This window comes from Aphis gossypii, chromosome 1 (assembly GCF_020184175.1).
Source record: "Aphis gossypii isolate Hap1 chromosome 1, ASM2018417v2, whole genome shotgun sequence".
Lineage (NCBI taxonomy): Eukaryota > Metazoa > Arthropoda > Insecta > Hemiptera > Aphididae > Aphis > Aphis gossypii.
The window spans coordinates 15,355,939-15,381,201 of NC_065530.1; the positions used below are offsets into that span (position 1 = coordinate 15,355,939).

The 25,263-nt window shown below is 24.6% G+C and overlaps 2 protein-coding genes across 3 annotated transcripts; one reads left to right on the plus strand and one right to left on the minus strand.

Moving 5' to 3' along the window:
* The first annotated feature begins 6 nt into the window (after window positions 1–6).
* LOC114129070 (uncharacterized) lies at window positions 7–7,470 on the plus strand. Of its 2 annotated transcripts, XM_050202960.1 has the most exons (14): window positions 7–144; window positions 257–472; window positions 557–679; window positions 791–975; window positions 1,051–1,124; window positions 1,199–1,382; window positions 1,915–2,006; window positions 2,662–2,752; window positions 2,857–3,178; window positions 3,579–3,895; window positions 4,333–4,494; window positions 4,552–4,717; window positions 4,823–4,924; window positions 4,983–7,470. In XM_050202960.1, the coding sequence occupies exons 3-14, from the start codon at window positions 565–567 to the stop codon at window positions 5,309–5,311; spliced, it is 2,139 nt and encodes a 712-aa protein (XP_050058917.1). In that variant the 5' UTR covers window positions 7–144; window positions 257–472; window positions 557–564; the 3' UTR covers window positions 5,312–7,470. The 2 variants fall into 2 exon arrangements, with proteins under 2 accessions (XP_050058917.1, XP_027849506.1); XM_027993705.2 differs by lacking the exon at window positions 7–144 and having other exon boundaries at window positions 225–472.
* Window positions 7,471–9,188: 1,718 nt separating this feature from the next.
* LOC114129249 (sphingomyelin synthase-related protein 1-like) lies at window positions 9,189–24,835 on the minus strand. Its single transcript, XM_027993926.2, has 6 exons — window positions 24,261–24,835; window positions 24,026–24,178; window positions 18,679–18,783; window positions 10,540–10,909; window positions 9,952–10,110; window positions 9,189–9,864 (listed from the first exon to the last, which is right to left on the minus strand). Exons 1-6 carry the CDS (start codon window positions 24,423–24,425, stop codon window positions 9,392–9,394), a joined length of 1,425 nt encoding a protein of 474 aa, XP_027849727.1. The 5' UTR covers window positions 24,426–24,835; the 3' UTR covers window positions 9,189–9,391.
* Between the last annotated feature and the right edge of the window lie 428 nt (window positions 24,836–25,263).

Consider the following 25,263-nt stretch of genomic DNA (forward strand, 5'->3'; position numbering starts at 1 on the left):
GTAAGACTTAAAGTAGACAAGTAGACTGTGAACAGTGTGAACAGTGAACGAGTCGTTACAACAGGCAGCAGGCGCAATAGTTGAATTATATTCTGTGGTTTTATCTGTGGCCTGCGGGCGCCGAAAAAACGGACAAGTTTAAAGGTAACCAAATAGCGGGATACAAAATTCCTTTTCCCGTCACTGGCATCACTAAACTTGATAAAAATCAGGGTTTACAGTAATTGATAACAGCCCAGCCAAAAATTTTTTTTAGAACGAAAATGTACTTGACGAAATTTTGTTTGCCAAATTTGTCCGATTTGGTTAGTTTAACTTGACATGTATGGTCTTCATTAAGTCTCCGAAAATTTGTCAAAAATTATCAATGAAAAACCAACCGAAATGACACCCAACGTTTTTCTTTGGATGCTGTGAACATATACCATTTTGCACTGACCTATTAAAGATAATATATAAACAAATATCAAAGGTGATTGTAATATTTAGTTAGTTAGGTGATTGTATAAGTTAAGTACATTTTTACCTCGTGTACAAACAAATTCTTTCTGTTTAGTTAAAAATATGAGAGTAGTAGCATTAATCAGTGGCGGTAAGGATAGCTGTTATAACATGATGCAGTGTATAGCGGCAGGCCATGACATTGTTGCATTGGCAAACTTAAAACCACAGAGTAAAGGTAAGTTGTGTTATTTGAGTCTTAAATTGTGTGAAATACCTGTGACAAATGTATATTTTATATGTTTAAAATATGTTTTTTAATAATTAAAATAATTTGCAACAATGATAGATGAATTGGATAGCTATATGTATCAAAGTGTTGGCCACCAAGCAGTCGAATTATATGCAGAAGCAATGGGACTTCCATTGTTCAGGCAACGAACAAATGGAGTTGCATTGCAGCAAGAAAAAATTTATACTCATACTCCTGAGGATGAAGTTGAAGATTTGTTTGATCTCCTTGCTAATATTAAAGTATTTGTCTAATCTATTAGTATTAGGTAATATTAAATATTGATCATTTTCTTAGTAAATTATTTTTTAATTTAGACACAAATTGAATTTGATGCTGTAGCTGTGGGTGCTATACTTTCTGATTATCAGCGTTTGCGTGTTGAAGATGTGTAAGTCGACTGATAAATACAATATTACTTCAAAGAAATTTTGTTAAATTGTAAAAAATATTTTATAATTTTAGGTGTTCAAGATTAGGTATTTGCTCACTGTCATATTTGTGGCGTCGTGATCAAAAAGAACTGCTACAGGAAATGATTGATTGCAATATTGAAGCAATTGTTATAAAAGTAGCAGCACTTGGATTAGATCCTACAAAACATTTGGGATTGCGAATTGATAAGCTCATGCCACATTTAGTTAAAATGGTAATGAGGAATATTTATTATATCTATATATTTGTAATTAGATATATATATGTATGTGCGATTACATATATGTATTCATATTTTCATTTTTGCACGACTAACATGCTACTCCAATAACGGAGTTTCTAGAAATGCATTTCAAAAAAATATTTTTTAGGGAATGTTAGTCTCTGTATGCCTAATTAGTGGCAATTTTTTAATTTCCTTACAATAAGTTTGATACATATTATGCAAGTGATACTATAATTTATTTCTAGATTAGGTATAGTAATAGGAATTTAGTAGTTTGATTATTAATAATTTATTAAGGATTACCTTTTTAATTTTAATTTTTTGAAAAAAAAAAAGTTAATTATATAACTTATTGTATACTTTACATTTTGTGGTGACTTCTTTTCTGTTACAATATTAATATGGGATACTAGTAGGTGTTTATTATATTACTTTTTATTGAGTATAATACATATCTGACACAGTGGAGATGCAGTGGGGTTCTTCCCGTTTTCTCCTTGACTTTTGTGTTGGTTTCCAGAATGAAAAATATGGCTTAAATATATGTGGCGAAGGTGGAGAATACGAAACATTCACTCTAGACTGCCCTTTGTTCACCAAATCGGTGATCATGTAAGTATACAAATAAATCCACACACACTCGATCACAAACATATTAAAATACAACATTTTTTACCATGTATACCTATTCCAGTGATCAATGTTGTAATAGTGGACAACATTCTAGTTTTAGAAAACAACATAGAATTGTTTGATATTAGTTTTTACTTAAGAATTATTTTAATTTTAAAATCTATAATTAGAAAAAATAGGTGAACTTCATATTATCTAGTTGAAAGCAGTTTAATTGTTTGTTACTTTTTATGATTATTATTATTATTATTTTTTATGATAGAAATATCTCATAATATCTCTAAATATATTATATATTTACCTACATTACACATAAATTCATAATACAATATGTTTATATATTAGTTCTTTATTCTAACATTATCATTATTTATTATACATTTTAAAATATTTAAGTGATCATAATTATTAAAAGATATATTATGTATTATAGCTGCTTATTATTATACAATTTTTAATATAATTAAATATCATTACACAAATATGTTCCACACAAAATAAATAACCTAAAATATATTGTTTCATTAAGTCAATGAAATAATTTATGTATTTTTTTAATCATAAATACTTTAAACAGATTATGTAATAAATGGTACAGATGTTTCATTAGAGATTTTACTTTGATATTTTTCAGTGAAGAATTTGAAACTGTGATGCATACCAACGACACTATTGCTCCTGTGGGATATATAAACTTTAAAAAATTTTGCTTATTAAAAAAACCGGTTGGTAAAATTCTAAATTTAAGTTTTGAATTGGTATTTTAATTAAAGCATCTGTAGTATTCAAACAATATGTAAAATATGTAATTAATTTTTTTTTCTTTAAGAATGTTGATGAAAATCTAAGTTTTCGTGATCGAATGGCTTGTTATCGTGTACGCAGTCCCTTAGCCCATTTGATGGATTTAGACGATTTAGAAATTGATCTTGGTACTGTTACTGATGGTGACAATTTTGATGATGATGCTTCAGAAAATAATAGTATCATTATTGATCAGACTGATGGTCAAGTATGTTTTGGAGAACTTATAGAAACAGATTCTGTATCTTGTATTGGTTATCCAAATGGATGGACTTGGATTAATTCATTGACTGGTTATTGGGTTGATGATAAATCTCCAGTTATAGTTGCTCTTGAGAAATTAAGAGGTAATTGTATACATAACTTTAATGTTTGTAGTGTTTTATATTATTAATTAATATCACTTGTTAACATAAATCATGATGTCAAGTTGACATTATTTTATCTATAAAAAAATTGATTAAAATAATTATTAATCATATAACATTCATATAACATTAAAATATTTAATTATGTTATAATTGCTTGTTTTAAGTTTAGTTTAGGTATTTAATTATGTATTATGTTTTTAATTGATTAAGTAAACTAAAAAAAATTTTGAGTTAGTAACAAAAAACAAGTATTGAATATATTGTATATTTCTATACTTATATCATATTACAATTTGTTTTAAGTTAAATAAAAAAAAAAAAAAGATAACTATGCAATTATAATTTAGCCTTATTCATATTTCTTTTTTTTTTATAGATTTATTGCAAGAAAGAAATTTAGAGTTAACTGATGTTGTTGCTGTTACTTTATATGTTCGTGACATGACTGAGTTTCTTAATATGAATGCACAATATGCTTCAATAATGTGTAGAATTAGTCCCCCAGTGAGAGTTTGTGTTGAAATACCTCTTTCGGAGTATACACCTATTCTTATAGATGTCGTTGCTTATAAACCACCATCCAAGTCATCCTCAAATTCAAACCTCCCTTCAATAACCAAACATACGATGCATGTACAAAGTATATCTCATTGGGCACCTGCTAATATTGGACCATATAGTCAAGCTATTCGAGTAAGTTAATTATGAACTTAAATCCTTTACTATTATTATAGGCATTAATTTTTTAAGTTATATTTTATTTATTTATAACTACTGTATTTTTATTTTTATTATCCATTGATTATAACTAGACATCATTTTCGAATACATTTAAAAGCTAAATAATGCAACTTTTATAACTTATTATTTTTTAACTTGAAATATTGTTTCTTATTATATGTTGACTGATTTTAATGATTCTTCTTATTGGTATTTTGATATAAAGCTTATGTTGTATACTGATAATTCATGTACACATAATTGTTCTTGAATTTTATCATGGTTATATGTTTGGTTGTATGCTGAATGTTTCTTCAATAGATTTTGTATAATAATTGTATATTATTATATGATATTAATATTTTATGTAAATGTAAAGTATTGATCATATATTTAATTTATAATTCTAGGTTGGTGATATTATATATGTTGCTGGACAGATTGCTCTAGTTCCAGGTACTTTGAATATTGTCGAGGGTGGAATCAGGCAACAATGTCGACTATCATTACGACATGTTAGCAGAATTATTAAAGCAGTTGATCCTAATATACAACTTAGAGATGTTGTTCAAGTAAATTTACATTCACATATAATTTATTTTTAGTTTTGATTAATTTTTTTTTTTTAGGGCATATGTTATGTAACTCATACCAAGTATATTCATGCTGCTAGAACTGAATGGGAGAAAAGGACAAATAATGCTATAGTAGATTATATAGTAGTATCACGGCTACCAAAAGATGCTATAGTAGAATGGCATTTATGGGCACATAGACATAATTCTAGATTTGAATGTAAGTATATTTTACATTGAATAAGTTTATTACCCAGTTATTCATTTAGTTATTATTATTTTTTTTTTTTGAAAAATGATTTATTCTATTTTTATACCTTTTTAGATGAAGAAACGGGTTGTTGTGTTGACAATTATAGGGTGTCAATACGCCGACGTTGGAACTATGAAAACAATGTGGCTGCAATTGTTACATATATTTCATCAGGTACTTAATCAATACAAAAGAATATAATGGATTATAACAAAATATAACTTTATTTCAGGATCATGCACTTCATTATCAGCTATAACTGATTCATTAGAGACATCTACTGAGTCTATATCTGCCATTGGTCTAGAGGAAGCTTTCCGTTATTCTTTAAAACGACTCCTGCGAGGAGAACCAACTTCAACCCCAACTGATGCTATTTGTTCGTTAAGAATATTTTACAAAGTATCTCAAGATCAAAAACCAATATGTCGACAACTTATCAATGCTACATTGAATAATTTAAGAGTTGAATATCGAATAGTTGCTACTGTCATACCTGTATTACATTTGCATCACCCCAATACATTTGTATCAATTTGTGCGCTGAGGCATAATACCTGAGATTCATTACCATTCAATAATTGATATAATCGCACACTAGAATAAGGAACAAAGACAATGCCAGTTGTTCCATTAATAGATAATAATAATCAGCTTCATATAAATATTTTGTAAACTTATGAATAGTAAAGGCTGAAAATTTATTAGATTAAATTTTTAATATTTACAGTTAATAATATTCAAAGTGAAAATATTTAATTTATATAATTTGTTTAAATATCTCAGTTAAAAAGTCCGTCCGGTTAAACAAAAAAAAATTTCTTAGGTGTGCTTTATCCAAAATAATTTATTTGCTCAAATACAATTTGTTTTAAACAATTATTATTTATAATTACTTTGATTTGCTATTCATAAATTAGTAGTACTTAAATATTTTAATTAAAAAAAAATTGTGCTAAAACCACCTAATTTTATTGATATACACTTGATTTTTGATTTTGCTCTTATGAAAAAAAATTCTGTTGATCTTGCAAATTGTTATAAAATTATACATTTAAACCTAAATTTGCCATTAAAAATCTTTATTACGTAATAATAGCTTTATTTATTATTATTACTGTAATTATTTATACTAAATTAAGTATATTCGAGTGTAAAAAAAAATATTTACACTAATATCATTAATGATTGAAACCTGATTAAGATACTATTACTAAAAACATAATAAAAAGAATTAAAAAACAAATTAAACATACCAGATGGTCTCTGTGTATACTATTAGTATTTTTCTCTGATTCTTGCACAATATAGCAAATTACATCCAGCAGAATTAATTTTATAATACTATGCATTATAATGAATTAACGTCTTATTATCTAACTTTTAGTTAAGAACATTATCTATGTTTATATTTAATATTTTTAAAATGCTTACATTTTGCTTTAAAATTTCAATAATAACAAAGATAATATTCTAAACCTTAAGTTTTATGACATGTTAATTTATTCTAATACTAAACCTAATAAGTAACAACACGATGTTGATTCTATTTAGTGCTGAACTTCACATTTTAAATCTACTCAGATTGATCCAAAATTAAAAAAGCTAACAATCTGTTTAATTTGGTTTAAAATTACCAATTTGGATTATGATATAATTCTGGATTATTTAATTATTTGTATAAATTGATAGATAAACATTATTTTTAGTAAATATAATGAAGTATAATTTAATAATATAATAATATTAAAGTAAAAAGTAGACTATACAGTCATATCTCTTTTATATAGGTAAACGAAAAAGAGAACAATAAAAATTAAATAATTTATTATCAATAAAATAACAAATAATAAGTTATTTAATTATATTAGATTATTGATAATATATTAATATGTAATTAAATATTATGTATGCTGAATTTTATTTTGAAATTGATTTAATGTAAAATGGAGGAAATAGATTTAAAATCTGTTAACAATAATATTATAATCATAATTATTATGATTATTGATCTGGATTTAATATAATAATAATCTAAATAATCCAATAAAAATGCATTAAAATACATTTTTTTGTTTTTTTACTAATATTAAAAATTTATTAATATAAAAATATTATTTTAGTATTGATTACTTCATAGCTTTCTGCAGTTATAAATATCTTAACTAACACTTTCTTACTAATTAAATACCTAAAAAATATACTAGATTTAGAAACACTTTAAACACTAATTACTTATCCATTTAGTGTAGGTTATTGCCAAGTAACAAGTCCCGAGAAATCAGCTTGATATGGATATTCTTGTACTTATTTAGGTATAATGAAAATTAAAAACTACAAATTAGTAATTAATAATTAATTTATCTTTATAGAGCATTAATGCCATATGATCGATGCTAAATTTGTTTAATTACCCAAAAATAATAAAGCCAATAACATTTTTATTTCAAACATACAATACCAACTAAAAATTGTACTATGAATTATGATGATAATAAGCTTGTTAAGGCTTATACAAATAATTCTAAGTTTACATTATGTATAATTTTACTATTAGAAACAATTTTCAACAACTTACTGTAAACTATAATAACAACTGAAGTAACTTTTCAACTGGAACATTTCTGTTGAATTTGTTATTATAGTTTTGATGAAAAAACACTTTTATAAGTTTTCCTGTATTTAATTAAAATAGAATACATTTTTTTTTGTTACTAGTATTCTTTACTAATCCTTAATTCTACAATATTGTTGTTATTATTTTATAATCAACCAACAACTACTCGATTTACAACAATTATGAGGCTAGTTAAACTCTTTTGCTCATAACTAAATTATCAGAGAAGTTGATCAAGGAATCACTTATTTACTGCAATGATGAACAACTGATTTATCTATGAAACTACAAATCACAGTGAAAATTGTATTGATCCATACCCACCACATGAAATCTTGTTAATGGCATATCACAATTAAAATGTGTTATAAGTGAATCAATAGGGTGCTTTATCTTTGATTGAAATACAGTTGAAAGAAGAATTGCTGTTCTATGCATCAGTCAAATAATTCATTATACAAAGATGAGTAATTTTTTATTATCTTTATGTAGTTAACATTTTTTAATACGTTGACTACCACATGGCTACCAGCTGTCATCTGTAATTCTCAAATTTTATACATGTGCACAGCGTCCATAAATGAATTTGTTTTTATATGGGGCTACAATAATGCACTAAAATAAGGACCGTGGCGTTATGGAAATTGCTACAATTTTTTTGATATAATACTTTTTTTTTCAAATATTTGGTACATACCAATTTGGAAGACATAGAAAAATATGCTTGGCATTATAACAAATACCTATTCAATGACCACTGGCAGCCAAGTGGCAGTCAAAATGTAAATGTAACAACTGTTTTTAATAAATTCATATTTGATATACTCAATATAATTAATACATTTTACAGGGAAAATCGAGCTCTAATTTTAATTTTAATATCAATATATATTAATTTGTATTAAATAATAAATAATTTGAGATAAAGGCTTAAAATTGTCTTTTTTAAAGACATATAATTAAGTTGGAGATTAAAATATTGAATGAGGGAATTTAATGTTGATTGATTCCAGTGGTGGATTTAAGGAGGGGACCAGAGGGGCTTGCCCCCCCCCATGGCCATATAATAATATATTTTAAAATACCATTATACTAATATGAGTGTTTTTATATAAACATGTATTAATGTAAAATAATATTCCCCCCCCCTCCAAAACAAAATCCTAGATCCGCCACTGATTGATTCTATGGTACATGACCATTATTCTTATAGTGAATTTTTAAGAAAAAAATTGTCTTAATGATAACATTTTAGAATATAATATACTGAAAATAATATATTTATTTATTATTCAAATTGCTTAGATATAATATTAAAATAAACAATTGAATTGGGAAAATAGCAGAAAAATAAAAATAATATTCATTATTGATGTACGAGTATATCAATTATATAATATTTAACAACATATACATATTAACTTGTTGGTAAAATACATAAAATTTTGTATAAATTTATTGTTGATGACTGATTTATAACAAAATAACTAAATTTTAAGTATGTAGTAAAATAATATATTTTAGTTACCTACTAAGAACCAGTAAATATTTTCATTAACATAAAATATACAACAAAATAACTACTAATTAGGAATTATTACTCATAGGAATTTAATACAAATAATAAAAATTTTTAAAAAAATAACAGATTTAAAAATATCTAATAGTATCATTAATATTTTTGTTTTATACATAAAAAATGAAGTAGTAGGAATCATGTACAGCAGTATAAAATTATTAAATACTACTGAGGAAATGGAAGTGATCAAGAAGTTGTCCACACAACAATATGATAACAATATAATGATGAATATAACTAAATGAATAATAATAAAATATAATCATATTAAATTTGGCTCATAGTCTTCCAAATATTACATTTATATCACAAAATTTAATGTAAAATAATTATTTTTAATTCAATATAAATATAAGTATATACTCTGTGCATCGGTCTAAAAATCAACTTTTTGAATTTATAACGAGGCAAAAATTAATATGTGCGTTCACATTTGCATTCTGAATTATTTATCCTTTTTTTTAATCAAAACAATTGGTGTTCTTGACCTAAGTGCACGTGCGCCAACTAAAGAAGTTGGACCAATTTGTACTGTTTGGTTGGACGGTAGTGCTCGCAATAGCAAAATCTGAGTTTTGATGGCTGATTTAATGACTAAATAATTGTTGTAAGTCGAACATGCCAGATTTTCCGCGATTTCCGTCAACGATTCATATTCATTTGGTACCATGCAACTACATGAAGATTCAAAGAAACTAAACAATGGAAACCAAATTCGCGTTCGACAGGAATCAACGTTGTTGCTCAATGCTTGATTATTAGCTAGTGTATGGTAGTATAGAAATAATCTTGACGTAATGTAAAAGGCAATGAATACATCAATGGAGTAATGTTCATGACCCGAAAGTATAAAAAATATACCGAACATGTTTAAGAGCCAGCTGAACGTATGTAACAAATATATGTCGCGAGGAGTGTCTGTAAAAATAAATAAAAAATATTTAATACAGATAAACACAATAATTATAAATTGTATAATCTTTTAGTTGAAATATAAATATTTACATTCGGTGATGAAAAAGTTTAACATGGTTAATGCCACTGTATGACCACTGAACATATAGTCGCCACAAGTACGAACTCCTTGTATCGACATGCCGGCTCCTCTCCATATCACATACGCTTGTTGCATTTTGTATACCATTTCACCCAGAAAATTTCCATCTATTACAAGAAATAATATTGATAAAATATATTGAAATAAATTTTCTTTTAGACTAGAGAGAGAGAAAGAGTTTGAAATGGACGCTACAGCCTACAGCAGTAGTTCTCAACCTTTTTTTTGATTCATATCACCTTTAACCACTAGAATCAAACCCTACGTCACTCTAACATCAAAACAATAAATTATCTCAGCTGTATAATAATGTAAATTATTCTATTGTTAGAAAAAAAAATACAATACACAGAAAAAACGTTCAAAACGTCGATATTAAAATGAATATAAAATATGATTTTTTTTCGCAAAAATGTATTTATTTTTAAATTTCTTTTCGTTTTCTCGTTGATTTTTCATGTCACCTTGGTTGAGAACTACTGGGCCTACAGTATTGATTTTAGAGAATAAATAATGCAATAGATTATACTACATACCATCCAGATATGCTGGTTTCTGCCGTGGCGTGCATTCCAGATGTATTCCCGGAACGGATAAGGAAGTTATGATCATCGTGATGCACCGTAACAGGAAGACTGTGCCCGAAAGAGCAAAAAACCGTCTCAGTAATATGAAACGATGCTTGTGGAAGACCAGTACGGCGAGCCATACGAAACACAACACGGTTCCTGTCAGTTCACACATATGAAACGCCCAAGGGATGTAAGGTACATTGTCGAGGAATATGTCTGGCAATGGGGGATATTTCTTCATGTCAGGCACTCGATCGTGGACGATCACCATAACGAACGCCGTGATCCACGTTACAGTGAACAGGTAGCCCATCGCAATGAGAGCTTTCCATATCTGTAGAAACAAACAAATTAAATAAAAACTATAAGAATAATTAAGTAAAACGTTAGACGAGTACTGCGCATAATAGCAAATTATATTATTATCTTGTATAAAATATAAATCGACAATTGACTACAAAATCTGCGTTTATGATCGGGGTCGATTGGAGGGAGGGATTATGAATGGCAGTGGTTTGCCACTAAATTAAAATTACAAGGATGGATGGTAAATAATTAACTGGTAATATTATGTAATATTTATTTAATAGGTATGTACTATTTTGCCAAGACTAGAGAAGTCAGAGATAATATATGATATTATAGTAAAATGATTAATTTTATTTTTACTTAAGAGTCAGAGTATGAATTATAGCGTCTATTGTACCTGTACGTGTGTACGTACAATATAACACAATGTTCCATTGTGCTGTTTTAAACATGGACGTATATACGTTGTATTTCGAAATAAATTCGTTTATCGTTATCCATGTGTACTGTGTATTTGTGATTGTGTAATGTATAAGTATAATAGATTTGTTATGATACATTATTATACAGGAAGCTTTATTATTATTTAATTAACAATAAGTTATATTTTCTTAAATTATTAACATGATGATTATTTATTTATTTGCTAAGAAATATCAAAATTATTCAATTTTTTAAATTATCCAAGTTTCGGTTGAAATTTGAATTTTGATATATCTAGGGAACGAACCTAAAATTCAATACATTACTAATGACAGCAGACAGTAGTTAAACCTACGGCTAAAATGCTTAGTTTCAATAATTGTATATTATATATACATACCTAATATATATATAATGATACAGATAACATTTTAAATCTAGTACTTTCAATATGCATAAAAAATAAAAACTTTAGTAGATTTAAATCTATATAGTTGTGAAGTTATATCTACTTAAATCAAAAATAGTGAAAATGTTAGCAAATTTATTGTAAATGATTAAAAATCGCTGTTTAGAATTTGCAACTCAAAATTGTAATTTCGACGAGTTTTTCAGGTAAAAATTGTCTGTTTTATAAAATAAAATATTTTATATACATACAATACAACATATAATAGATCATAAAATAATGAGATTCTATACTTAATGTCTTACGTTTAAATTAAAAACTATGGATTTAATTGAGATAACTTAAAATGACAAGCACAGAATACGTTATTAAAAATATATGCTACCAATACTTGAGAGGGTAAATATTTTTTGATAAAAGAAAAAATATATTATAGGTACTACTTATTACATACAATATATATAATATTTTATTAGATACTTTATTATATGTATATGATTTATGTATACTGCATAGTCACAAACATTAGCTATAGCACAAAATCTAACTTTTTATATTATTTTTGTATTTCACACATCAATGACTTAATATGAAAATGTTTATACTCCAGTGATATGTCAATAAAGACAAACCAGGATATTATATACTTATAGTACCTTCTAAACATAAATAGTACATAGTATCATTGATTATAAAACTGCCCAGTGAGAAATCTATAGTATTTATAATCAATGATAGTGAATACAATATATCAGGGGTGGCCAGCGAGAAGAGAATCGAGAGCCACCAAATATATTAATAAATATGAAATGTTAGAGCTAGACAGCTAGTCATATTATTATATAATACATAAATTCATATTAAAACATTTTTTTGGTAAAAATGTTACCATAAAATGCGAGATGCGGTTTGGCCACCCCTGCAATATACCAATATAGCTACACTTAGAATTAAGAATGTGAGATTTTGAGGCTATTTTAGTATCGTACCTATATGATAGATTTGTTAGAAGCTGAGCGGAGCAATAATGAATGGATTGGTTTTAAAGGACAAGTTTTTTTTTATTATTTGTTTTTGTTTTGAAGCAATATAAGTATTGCTGTTATCTCATTATTTCTTTAATCATTAGCTTTAAGAGTGGTGTATAGTGTATTGTATAAAATTGGATCAAGTTATTGTTTTGATAAAGTTCCACATATTTTTTTTTCGTTCCGCAATAAGAAAACATCAAAAATACAATATAATATAGTCACATTAAAAATACAATTATTTTGTAGTTAACAATTAATAACATGCTTAATTTAAACACCTATCAAAGATTTTACGTAATAAAAATTGTCTTGTAAATTTTTTTTACTGAAATAAAAAAATAATTTGATGTTAAGTCACATAGGTAAATTATATACGAGTGATTGAAGTCAAGTCAAATTTTAATGTCATTGGATATTCACGCATTAAAGTACGATTTCTAATCAAGTGATATTTGTTATTATTTTTATTTTTTATAATATTAAATGTAGAAACTTGAAACATTTCTTTGTTACCTAAATTAAAATTGTCCCTAAACAATGGAATTTTTAAAATATTTATACACATTTTAAACTTTATTTTTAGACATTTTCAATTTATTTTTTTTAATTTTTCTCTCTAAAAAACATTTCCTAAGCTTGATCAAAATGTTTGAAAATTTAAAACAAGATTTCTTATAAGTTGTAGTTATAGCAATTAAAATGAAAAAAATCAATAATACATAACTATTTTTACAACTATACATAATCCTTCTATAATCGTTAGGCTCATATAATAGTGAATCACATGTACTTGAAAAATATACAGAACAAGTTGATTATATTTCATATATAACTTATATAATATATCCAACTATTAAATAGTAATTTATGAAGGCCGTCCCACGAGCATAGAACACAAAATTGATTCTGCACTGAACGCATATTATTGAGATAGGTATACTTAAATGTTCTAGTACATATTTATGATGTCCATTTGTAATAGTGTAATACGATGTAGAAAATATTCGCGGGTCTACTTTAAAGTTTGTATATATATCATGCACAAGGGTCATTAAATTCAGTTGTAACTTGCAACAATAATACTATAAATAATATGGTATATCATATAATATCAATACTTATAGGTATTTATTTTTATTACTATTTTTGGTAGTAAGTATATTGTTATATAACTTATATTATATAACAATTAAAAAATATCATATAGAATATTTTATAGTTTTATTACAACACAATATTTTATACATTTTAAAATCTAATAATAAAATATAAAAACCATTATTAAGTGAAAATTAAATGTACCTAATTGGTATATGGTGTATTTTATTATTATACGTTTAACGTATCCAGAGAGCGAGAAAAACATGGGCTTATAACTGCATAAAACAACCGGTTAAATTCCGCAGTTTACTGCAAGCGAGTTCAAAAAACTTCCAACATTCTAAATAGATAATAATAACGGTATCTTCTTAGTCATAACACGCCTTATTTCTAGTTTTAACGAAAAAATCGCGAGGCTTATTTTTTGTTGGTTTTTTACATTTATTAAGAAAAGTACCAACTATAGGATATTTGACTTCTCTTATCAACTATATTAGATTTTCTATCAAAAATCACCTTCATGGCTTTATATAGTTGAGATCACGGCTTTAGATAGACTATCTATCTAAAGCCGTGGTTGAGATTGAAGTAAATCATATTATTCAAAATACGATAACACACAAGATAAATAAAACCATGCGTTATAGTAAAACAAATATAATATTAAAATATTGAATAGATAAATAATAAGTTAATTCATAATAACTAATAAGCTACCCATATAATTAGTTTAGTTTTTATTAAAGGTGCAAATTTCAAAAATGTACCTAATTATTTTTATTTATTTATTAAAATTGATTAATAGTTATTAATTAATTAACTTACTAAAAATCTCAATTTTTAATTTTTTGAAGTACAAAAATAAAATAAAATCGATTTTGTCAAAACTTGGTTTTACCTACGTAGAAATTTTATTTTCTCTTAATTTATTGTTTTTTCATATTTTGAAAAATATTGGGAATTTCGACCTCTTTGTACTTACAAACTAGATAGTAGATCCAATTTACTATCAAAAACCATCTTCAAAGTTAAATATCCATTTTTTTTATTTTTCAATTGTTTATCGTACATAGTACTGTATACATATTATATAAAAAATATATACATTACTATAAAATCAATATAATATTCACAACTCCACTCAGAATTCAAAATTGTTTGATTGTAGGACTAATAAATTAGTAAAAACTAAGAATCCTAAGTACTAACATTGTATTTTGTAAGTTTAAACTATAGGTACGTTAGTACTTTTACCGTAACATATATTTATTTATACTTTACAGGCTTGCACTCAAGGTTAACTGTACCTAACAACAAAATATATAATTACGTCACATTATAGTTAAGTAAAAATGAGAATTTATCCGATTATTAGGAATTACAGAATAATCAGTACATTTTAATTTAATTTAGTTTATTTTAAATAAACGAAATCAAATGTTGTTACTTATTTGTTACTTTTAAATATAATTAAATAATTTAAGTAATTATATAAATTATATAATTATTTTTTGTCAAGTATATTTAAAAAATTAATACATATAAATAAATAAGTTAATGTTTGATTTTAATAAGCATTTACTCCTAAATCTTAACATCGCAATGAAAACTAAATCATTATAATATTACTAATAAAAAATTGTATAAAGTAAATAATAGCTTTAATTGATAATAGAGTAAGTGGGATCACAAAAGGCCTGTGCATTTAAATTATAACGCACATTGTGCATTTAAATTATAACGCACATTGTGCATTTAATAATAGATAAGTCGTATCATACCCATGTAAATTCAAAGTCAATTGTTAGGAATTAGGATTACCAAATGTTCTCTATACTTTAATCGGCACATAGTTGAATAATATATATATAAATTTATATATAATTATACACAAATCAATAGACATTAAGTAAGGTCAAACTATAAGTGCCACACTTAGATAAATTGTAGTTTATTATACTTTTTTAATATCCAAAACGACTTCAAAACTAAAAAAATAAGTAAGTATTTTTAATAAAATAACGTCATATGTTTATCTTTATAGGGATATTAACAACTTAACAATACTTAAATACTTTCGGAAATAGCTTGTAAGTAATTAATATTTGTTAGAATAATAAAAATAACACGTGTTAAAATAAAATGACGAATAATACTTGATAGGTATGACACGTTTTTCATAGACCAGCGCAGATAATTTATATTTAAAACAATGGTCTGGCAAGCTGCATTATATTCCAAACCCTAATCAAAGTATTTAAACAACGACCCATCCACTGCCTCCTATATATCATGGGATAAAACTGTATGCAAATTAAGAATTTTTGTTATACGACATAGGGTCATTAATAATTTAATATAGCTAATTATATATTTTATTATTTATATTGTATAACAATTAATTATACATTCATGCACACAAATTTTTATTTTTAAACTTAAAGATAAATTTTTAGGGCTAAATAATTGCATTAGGCAAACGTTCAACACATCACTACTCTAAAATGTGTTCTCTAATTAGCATAGAATTCGAGTAGGTAGTCTACCTTCAGATATATATATACTTTATTTGTAATAACATTTTAAAAACTCTGTAGTCTCTTGGTAGCGAAAAATTTAATTTTAAACACTCTGATAAACTCAACAAATATTATATAAATTATATTTGTTTATTTTTATAGTATAATACAAATATAACACTCCAATAAACATCATATTATGTAATAATTTAATTATAGATCTCTAGGTAGGTTGACATAATATTTTATATGTACAATGTACAATAGTTATAGATGTATAAATTGTAAAAAAAAATTATTAATTAAATCTGTTCATTTAAATCTTGGTTCATTAAACTTTTTTATTTTTGTGTTTACAAGAAAAATTATTTTTGCAGATAGAAATATAGATCAGTTTATACTTAGAGGGAAAAGGGATAGAAATAAAAGAATTCTCGTATTTATTTTTTAGTAATTATAGGGTACATTTTTTTATACAAAATAGATTTTATTTTGTTGCTGTAGTCCGTCAATGTTTGCACCATAAAAATAACGATTTTCTTAGGTTATATTTAAAAAGGAATAACCATAAATACTTGAAACTAAATGTTTATTATATCATTTTCTGTAAATGGAATGAATTCAATAATATTTTTTAAACATTTGACATTTTTAGATTCTGAACGAAGTGATGAATATATTGATTTTACAATGATGTGTTTTTTTTTTTGTGTACAGCATAACTTGTCGAAATAATACTACAATTTCAAACTTCAGGGGTGGTTTCCGATAATAAAGTGAATATCATTGGTGCATTATAGAGGTTAAAAGTAATCATTATTCAATAGCTTTCAAAAAAAATCGAGAAAAACAAAAAAAAAGTGACGTAAAAACGGGAATTTTTACACAAAACCAGTTTTCGACTAACTTTTTTTTTTTTAATATGCATGTAACTCAAAAACTAATCACTGTAAACACTTGAAATTTTCATCCAATGTTAATATTAATGTTTTCTATATACAGTTAAATTTTCAAAATATTTTGACTTTTTTTGAGCTATTTATAGACAACTGAAATTTTCGAATTTTTGATAATTTTTTTTTAAAGTGTAGATAAAAAAAATTGGGTGTCTAAAAAAAATTGAAAGTTGAATACAAGATCCCTTATGAGTTGTTCTTATGGTAGTTAAAAAAAAAATCAAAAATCGTTAGTCACATTATTTTATAAGGGTTTATAGTTCAAATTTTTACAAAATTACGTAACGATAACGATTTTTCTTCAAACGATTATAAATATTTGTTATTATTCAAAAAGTATAAGTCGTAAATACTTGAAAATTTCACCAATTATTTAGATTGACATTTTCATTACATAATTAAATTTTCAAAATATTTTGCTCATTTTAATCCTATTTATAGGCATTTGAAATATTTGTTTTTGTTTAGTTTTTTTTTTTTTTTTATAAATATCGATAAAAATTTTTGGCTAAGTCAAAATACTTGAAAATTTAATTCAAAGTTTCTCATAAGTTAGTCTTATAGTGATTCAAAAATTATAAGAATACATACTCACAAATTTTTTTTATTAACATTTGAAGTTTAAATATTGACAAAATCATGAATATATTTTGTAGATATAATTCATAAAAATTTTTGTATAAGTAATTAAGAGTTAAAATTTTAATACAAGGTTTCTCATACGTTTTTAATATAGTTGAAAATTTTTAAGATATATACACATTTTTTTGTAAACAATCGCAGTTAAGTACTGCAATTAAAATATCTAAAAAAATATACATAAATAGTGGAACCTCGATAACTCGAACCTCTAAAAGTCGAATTTTAGATAACTCAAATTTTTTTCCGCTCCCAATAAAGGCGGATATCGGGGGAACTTGATGGAACTTAAGCATTCCTAAAATCATAATTAAGTTACACCAAACGATTGATATATCTAGTAATGTGTGTTTACATAGATAAGAAAAACATGTTAAGCCCTCCCCCACGAAAGTGACCAATTATCCGTTCGAGTTATCGAGATTCTACTGCACATCTTTTTTTTTATAGAGATATTTTAAGTTTTTATTTGAACGAAATATTAGTAATTAAAACAAAGAATAATAATTTTAGTTTATTTTTCAATCTAAATTTAAAGATCAATCCTTTTTAAATTTAAATAATACGATTTTTTTTATTAGCTATTTAAGATCAACATTTATGATGATTACGAATTTAAACATAATAAAAGTAAGCGTCCAATAGCTTTAATATAAGTATATCACTGATAGCTCATAATAATAATAATAATAATAAAACAAAAAAGTAAATTTTACCTCGGGTTTTAGTCGTCTGTCTTCTTCAAATTCTGAACTGTGGGAAGACGTAGCAGTTACATCAGATCCATGATTCATATGTATATCATCATAAAAATTGAATGGCTGTAAATAAAGAAAATACATTATATGTAATAAACTAATAAATAATAAATTAGTAGTCTATTGATCTAATTATTTATATACAATGGAACCTCGATAACTCGAATCTGTTGGAAGCGAAAAAAAGTTTTAGTTGTCTAAAATTCGACTTACAGATAATATACGATATATATATATATATTGTAAGGCAGGAGCTAAGGCATTCCTTCGAGTTATCGAAAATTCGACTTATAGAAGTTCGATGTTTCATCGTATTAAAAATTCTGAGTCATTTTTATAATAACGATTTTTTCATTGTATTAGTTTATATATTATATATTAGTTTTATGGATATACAATTTGGAAATTTATGTTTGGGATGGGATGTCGCACTCGCATGTGTAGTTTACATCTTACACACGTACAGCATAGTACAGTTTCGTTTACTAGTTTCAATAGTGTGCTTTTAGTTTTGATATTAAAGTAAATTAACTTATTATAAAACTTTTAGGTAAGAACATTAGCTGTGTTTTATTTTATCATACTTTTTATATTTTAATTTTTAAGCGAGTTATGCGTTAAGAGTATGAAAAATATTTATTTAAATAAATTATTAAATATAATATATTTCACTGATAATTCTTTTAGTCATTTATAATTTTGTTCAGTAATTAGTAAATCATAAAATATAGGTAAATAAAACTAAAAAAATATTAAGCTTGGTTTTAGATGATCATAACAAACTTTGGGCTAAAAAATTTAAACAATGCATTATTTGAATTCAGAATTGTTACCACATTTAATGATAAATCATTAATAACATCCTGAAAACGTGGAGTATAAATTATATAAAAATTATAAAATTTATTTTATTTTTTTTGGTACTAAAACAAACTACCTATACACATTACACATAATAATTTATTATCAAAATATCAAATAAATGTGAACATTGAACCAATATTTAATTATTTGTAGGATTGTACACTAACAATGTAATAGGAAATCTGTTTTTATCAAGGGTGGTACACAATTTTTTTTTATTATACGTCATATTAATTAAATTAAGCTATATAATAAGTGTTTCTCTTTCATTTAATAATAGTTTGGAAAATATTGGTAAATTCATTTTATATTTTTATTGCACATTTAGTACATTTTACTACTTCAAATTGCATTTAAGTTCTAGTCATAAGTCATAACATCCATAAGCCAACGTCAATATCACTGATAAATTTATATTTTTGGGTTATTTGCTGATCTTTTATATATTTGCTGATAATTAAATACAATATACTATTAAAAATAGCTAATTAAATAAATAGACAATTGGCAAGAAAACCTAAAGGAAAAAAGTATTGGATCTCAAAAATTAAAATAAGAGAAATTATAATAACCAAGTTTAATACAAAAACAAACTCAAGACATAAAAAATAAATAGAAAAACCAATGAGGCTATAAATTACTATAAAACAGCAGCAGAGGAAATAATTTAATATGAAATCTAAGAGAAACATATATACATGATTAAACACTAGTCACTAACTGTGAAACAGCTATGCAAGAGAAGAACAAAACATTAAGAGTATTAAAATATAATACATATAACAAATGTACATTTTAGCACACTTAACACAGAAAAAGAGAGTTAAAACGTATAGTAAGTACAATCTGGGAAGAATTAAGCATAATATAAAAGATAAAGGAAAAAATTAATTTATAATTTTTGATCAATAGAAAACCAATCCATGTTTGTAAAACCAGACATAACTCACCTTGCTCAGAATCTTAAATTATGAATATCAATTAAATTGTATTAATATGAAGTACTGCTATTATTTAGTAGCTTAACACAAATAAATAATCCCATTAATAACCATGTTTATCTATACTAAATAAGAGTAATAAATAACTAATAATCAATAATAAACTATGAACTATACCAAAAGTTCATATTGTTTTTTTTAAGATTAGCTATTTTAACTCTTATTAACTCATAGAAGTCGATGGACATATTTTTATTTGATTAATAAATAGTATGTAATATGATAATTATATTTTATTATTGTTATTTAAACATACATACCACCTAACAAAACATTTTTTTATCAAATTTCTCATAAATAAATCATTTAAATCACAGTTTGTCCTTAAATAATTGCTAAACATCTTCAAGTAATTTAAAATTGGTATTGTAAAATACTATAATAGGTAGTACTTATCACTTATAATCTATGTAATGTACAATAAGTGAATCAATGTAGATTAATGTCAAATTAATTTTATAAATATTCGAGGTCACAAATAATAACTTGATTATCTAATAGAAAAATTAAAAAATATTTTTCACGTTATCCTGTTCATAAAAAATCAAACTATATATTTAAGAATTAATTTCAAAAACACCATATATTATTAGATATTAAATAAACTACACATGATTATTCCAAATCATTATAACATAAACTACTTAAGAGTTTAGTTTATCTCAGAAAAAAATGGATACAGTAGTCATACAAATTATAATACAACTACTAGGAACCATTTTTTACTTTTAGTAATACTTTGCATTTAATATTCTGGGTTTTCGACCAATTAACATTTTTTATTGCCATTAATTTCAAATATAGAAACAAAAACTGAAAAAATTTAAAATATTTTAAAAGTTTTATCTTTTATAGAAAATGGTTATACCAATTACCACATTTATTGAAAGTTTTAAATATCTAGTCATTTGTTTTGAGTTCTACTAAAAAACAAAATCACTCATGTTAAAATCTGATTTTGTGTAAAGCTTCTCATTTTCTATTCATTTTTATTCATTTTTTTCAGTTATTTTGTAAAGTACTAGACATTTTATTTTTGATTTACTAAAAATACCAATTAAATCCAATGTATTATACCAAAATCTAAAAATGCTTCATCACAGTTGATAATAAATCATTTATTTAACTAGAAAAATTTTCTTCATATACACATAAAAATTAAAATACTATATAGGTACCAAAGTAAAATCAATGAATTTATTATACTTTTCAGCACAAATTTTTGTAATAAAAATAATAATCATGAAAAAAAAATTAGATACAGTAAAATTGATAAAACCTACTACACTACTAATAGTAAAATAAATTACTACAAAATCAGCATAAATATATATATATATATATATATATATAAGCTGACATGCAGTCTTCATTCAAAATCTTATAATTATACAATATAATGGTTTATCAATTAACATTCATTATAGAGACTTTTCAATGACAAGGTAGGTAACACCTACTATACTGCCAGGCGGTTACCTACTTTCCCCATTTTTTGGTTTGTTTATATTGTAATAAATGATAATATTACATACCTAAATATTAATATACCTCAAATATATTAAGTAGGTATATTATATTATACAATATAATAATTTTCCTGGAATTTAAGTTTGTACCTTTAACATCAATTATACATCTTTAGATACATAATATATATATACACAAATAATAAATTTTTTATAGTACTGATTCAATGGTAACTGAAAAATAATGAATTATCACTCTTATAAATATTTATTAATATATAATTAATAATTATAGTAGAGGTAGTCAACTTGTGGCTCATGTCTTATTTATAAAACCAAAATTCACTTATTATTATTATGAATTTAAATTTTTTGTGATACATATTTAAAATGTATTTACAAACATTTTGATTTTTTATATCATTGTATTCATTATTTAAGTATACGGCTCACAAACATATTATGTTAGATACCCCTGTTATATAATTTCATAAAAACAATTCAGGCCAATTATTATTTTCTTTTAAAACTAAGTCAAGATGAATTTAAAAGGATCATTTATCAATAATTTACTATTTTAGTTAAAACAATTGCATGACATACCTAAATCAAAACATGATTAATAGAATACAACTTAACTGTAATTTTAAGGTAAATAGTAAATACTTCTTATACAAAATATAACACACAAATAATATTAATTGTTGATTATTTAAATATCCCAATAAACAATTAATTAAGAAAATATATAAATATAAATATATATTAACAATAATAATGAAAATAGGTTGGTTGTACTTATAATTAGACTATTATTATTTAGCATATATATTTTATAATTATAAGTTTTGAATAGTTTGAACAAAGTAGAGCATAAGTTATACTGGAATATACATTTTATAGAAAGATTAATGCATTGCTGTTAGATAATGAGCTGAGTGATGTATTGATACAATGATATGTTTTTTAAGTGTGTCATCATGTTTTGGAACAATACAAAAAAAAATTCTTCAGTTTTTAATAATGAGGCTAATATCCAGAAGAAAATTGGATCTAATTAGCTTGTATTAGGATGGTAATTGAATTAGAAAAATTCTCAATATTTGTTGAAAGTATGTAATGGAGATAAATTTAATTCAATTACACGATATCAGTTTATAATCAAATTAATTTTGATTTTTTGTAGCAACTAAAAATAGTATAAAAATATATAGGTACTTAATAATATCAGTTAAAATAGTTAAAAATGTAATAGGTACCTACAAAGTTTTTTGTAAATTGTTCTTAAAGTAAATATTAAGTATTACAAATAAAGTTACGATATACTTATTAAAAATTTTTTTTAATAAAACCACTACCTATAATTTTTTAAGTTTTCAAGTTAAAATTTTACCAAAATTAGATATTTTAACTTAAAATTAAAATTTCTTCTAGAATGATTTTTGTTATTTTGTTAAAATTCAAAAAATATTAATTGTAAGGACTTAAGACATTTCAATCATCATTTTTTAAAATTAAATTCCTAGAATATTAGAATAATATGATACAATATTTGGTCATAATTGTTTTTTTTATAAGCAATGATAAATCCCCCATTCAATGACGAGATGTACTGTAAAGCTACTAGACTACATCCACATTTTTTATCACTTGAGAAATATTAATTATAATATGTTTAACTATTAAAATAATATTATCAGTAATAAAAATGTTAGCTTTGTTTGAATACATTAATATTTTCAAGATAATAACTTATATTTCTTTTAATTTAGTATTAAATATTAATTTAATTCAAACTTCAAAATAGTAAATATATTCATTAAGTTCCTAGGTTAAATGTAAATAACTTAAATTTTATTTAATTATAAAATAAAGAATATTTAGGAATTTAAGAACTCAATTTAAATAGTATAAAATTATAATGTAAGAATAATTAAAAAGAAATAATAACAATAAATACTTGGTACTTACATCTGGTCGAAATTGAGTTCCATAAACATGTGCACTGCATACAGGTTTTGTAAGTAGTGATATAGGATCAAATCCAAGTTGTAAAAGTGATTGTCGATTTTCAACTTTAAGCTGACGAATATCCAACATTAATCTTTTTATATCACCTAAGACCTAAATTTTGAATGAAATAAAAGTTCATCAAATATGTATAATGTCATTGTAAACAATCAAATGATAAACAAAGAAATCATACATTAATACTTATAGGTGGACTTTTTAAGTCAGATTCATTGATAAGTAAAAGAGCACGACCATCAATGCAATGATCTTCAGTAAGTATCCGAGAATATTTACTATGACCCTTTTTCTCCAGCCAAATGGACACTTCTCGTGGATTCCAATTAATTACAGGTTCCATTACAAAACTTTTTTTTAAAAAGTATTACTGACAGACAAACTATGTGAATATTGAATAAAAATAAATAAATTTAAACTCATGGCGCGGGTTTTAGTTAATTTTTAATGCACTTCAAAAGATAGAAAAATATAAGTATAAACGATTGAGGACGATGAAGTCTTACAGTTCATCTAATCTACTCCGAAGAACGTCGACTACGTCAATACGTAGCTACGGTCTACGACTATATAGACAGTAATGCAGTAATCGAGTAACGGTCCTACCGAGCGATTATAGTGAGTAGTGACTAATAACAGTAATAACTAAAAAAGTGCAACAACGCATAATAAGCAACTGCTGCCAGTATGAGTATACTAATACTATTCAGCGAATAGTATTGGCATCTCGCATACTTTGGTCAATGAAGGATGTGATTTGTGAATTAGTGATACCCAAACTGATTATAACTGATTATTATAAAATGATTATTGATAAACGTGATAGTGGTATAAACATGATAAAGAAAAACAATGCTCACACATCGTGTGTACATAAAATTGTAATAACTTATAACAGTTATAATAGTTATAACATTTTTTAACGGATAACAAATCACAATACTTGAGAATAGAAAAATAGAAATTTTATTTTAACAATCAATTATATAGTTGATATTCTAATTTAAAATATTACCTAAACATTTCCTAATTCGTTTTCTAATGTGGTTTGACTGTTCTAGGAAATCTCTCATCCACAGATATATTATAATCATGAAGATAATAATTATTAATAATATTATTATTCATTAACTATACCTATATAGCCTATAGGTACTAATTTACATTATAATAAAAACATT

Bases quoted from the DNA above. Each gene is read 5' to 3' on its own strand.
- LOC114129070 (XM_050202960.1), top strand. From the start codon at position 565: ATGAGAGTAGTAGCATTAATCAGTGGCGGTAAGGATAGCTGTTATAAC. The intron at 1,383-1,914 runs GTAATGAGGAAT...GTTGGTTTCCAG, and splicing joins TGCCACATTTAGTTAAAATG to AATGAAAAATATGGCTTAAA. The intron at 4,718-4,822 runs GTAAGTATATTT...ATACCTTTTTAG, and splicing joins ACATAATTCTAGATTTGAAT to ATGAAGAAACGGGTTGTTGT.
- LOC114129249 (XM_027993926.2), bottom strand. From the start codon at position 24,425: ATGGAACCTGTAATTAATTGGAATCCACGAGAAGTGTCCATTTGGCTG. The intron at 10,910-18,678 runs GTAAAATTTACT...TTGTTTCTACAG, and splicing joins ACAGACGACTAAAACCCGAG to ATATGGAAAGCTCTCATTGC. The intron at 9,865-9,951 runs GTAAATATTTAT...TTATTTTTACAG, and splicing joins AAACTTTTTCATCACCGAAT to ACACTCCTCGCGACATATAT.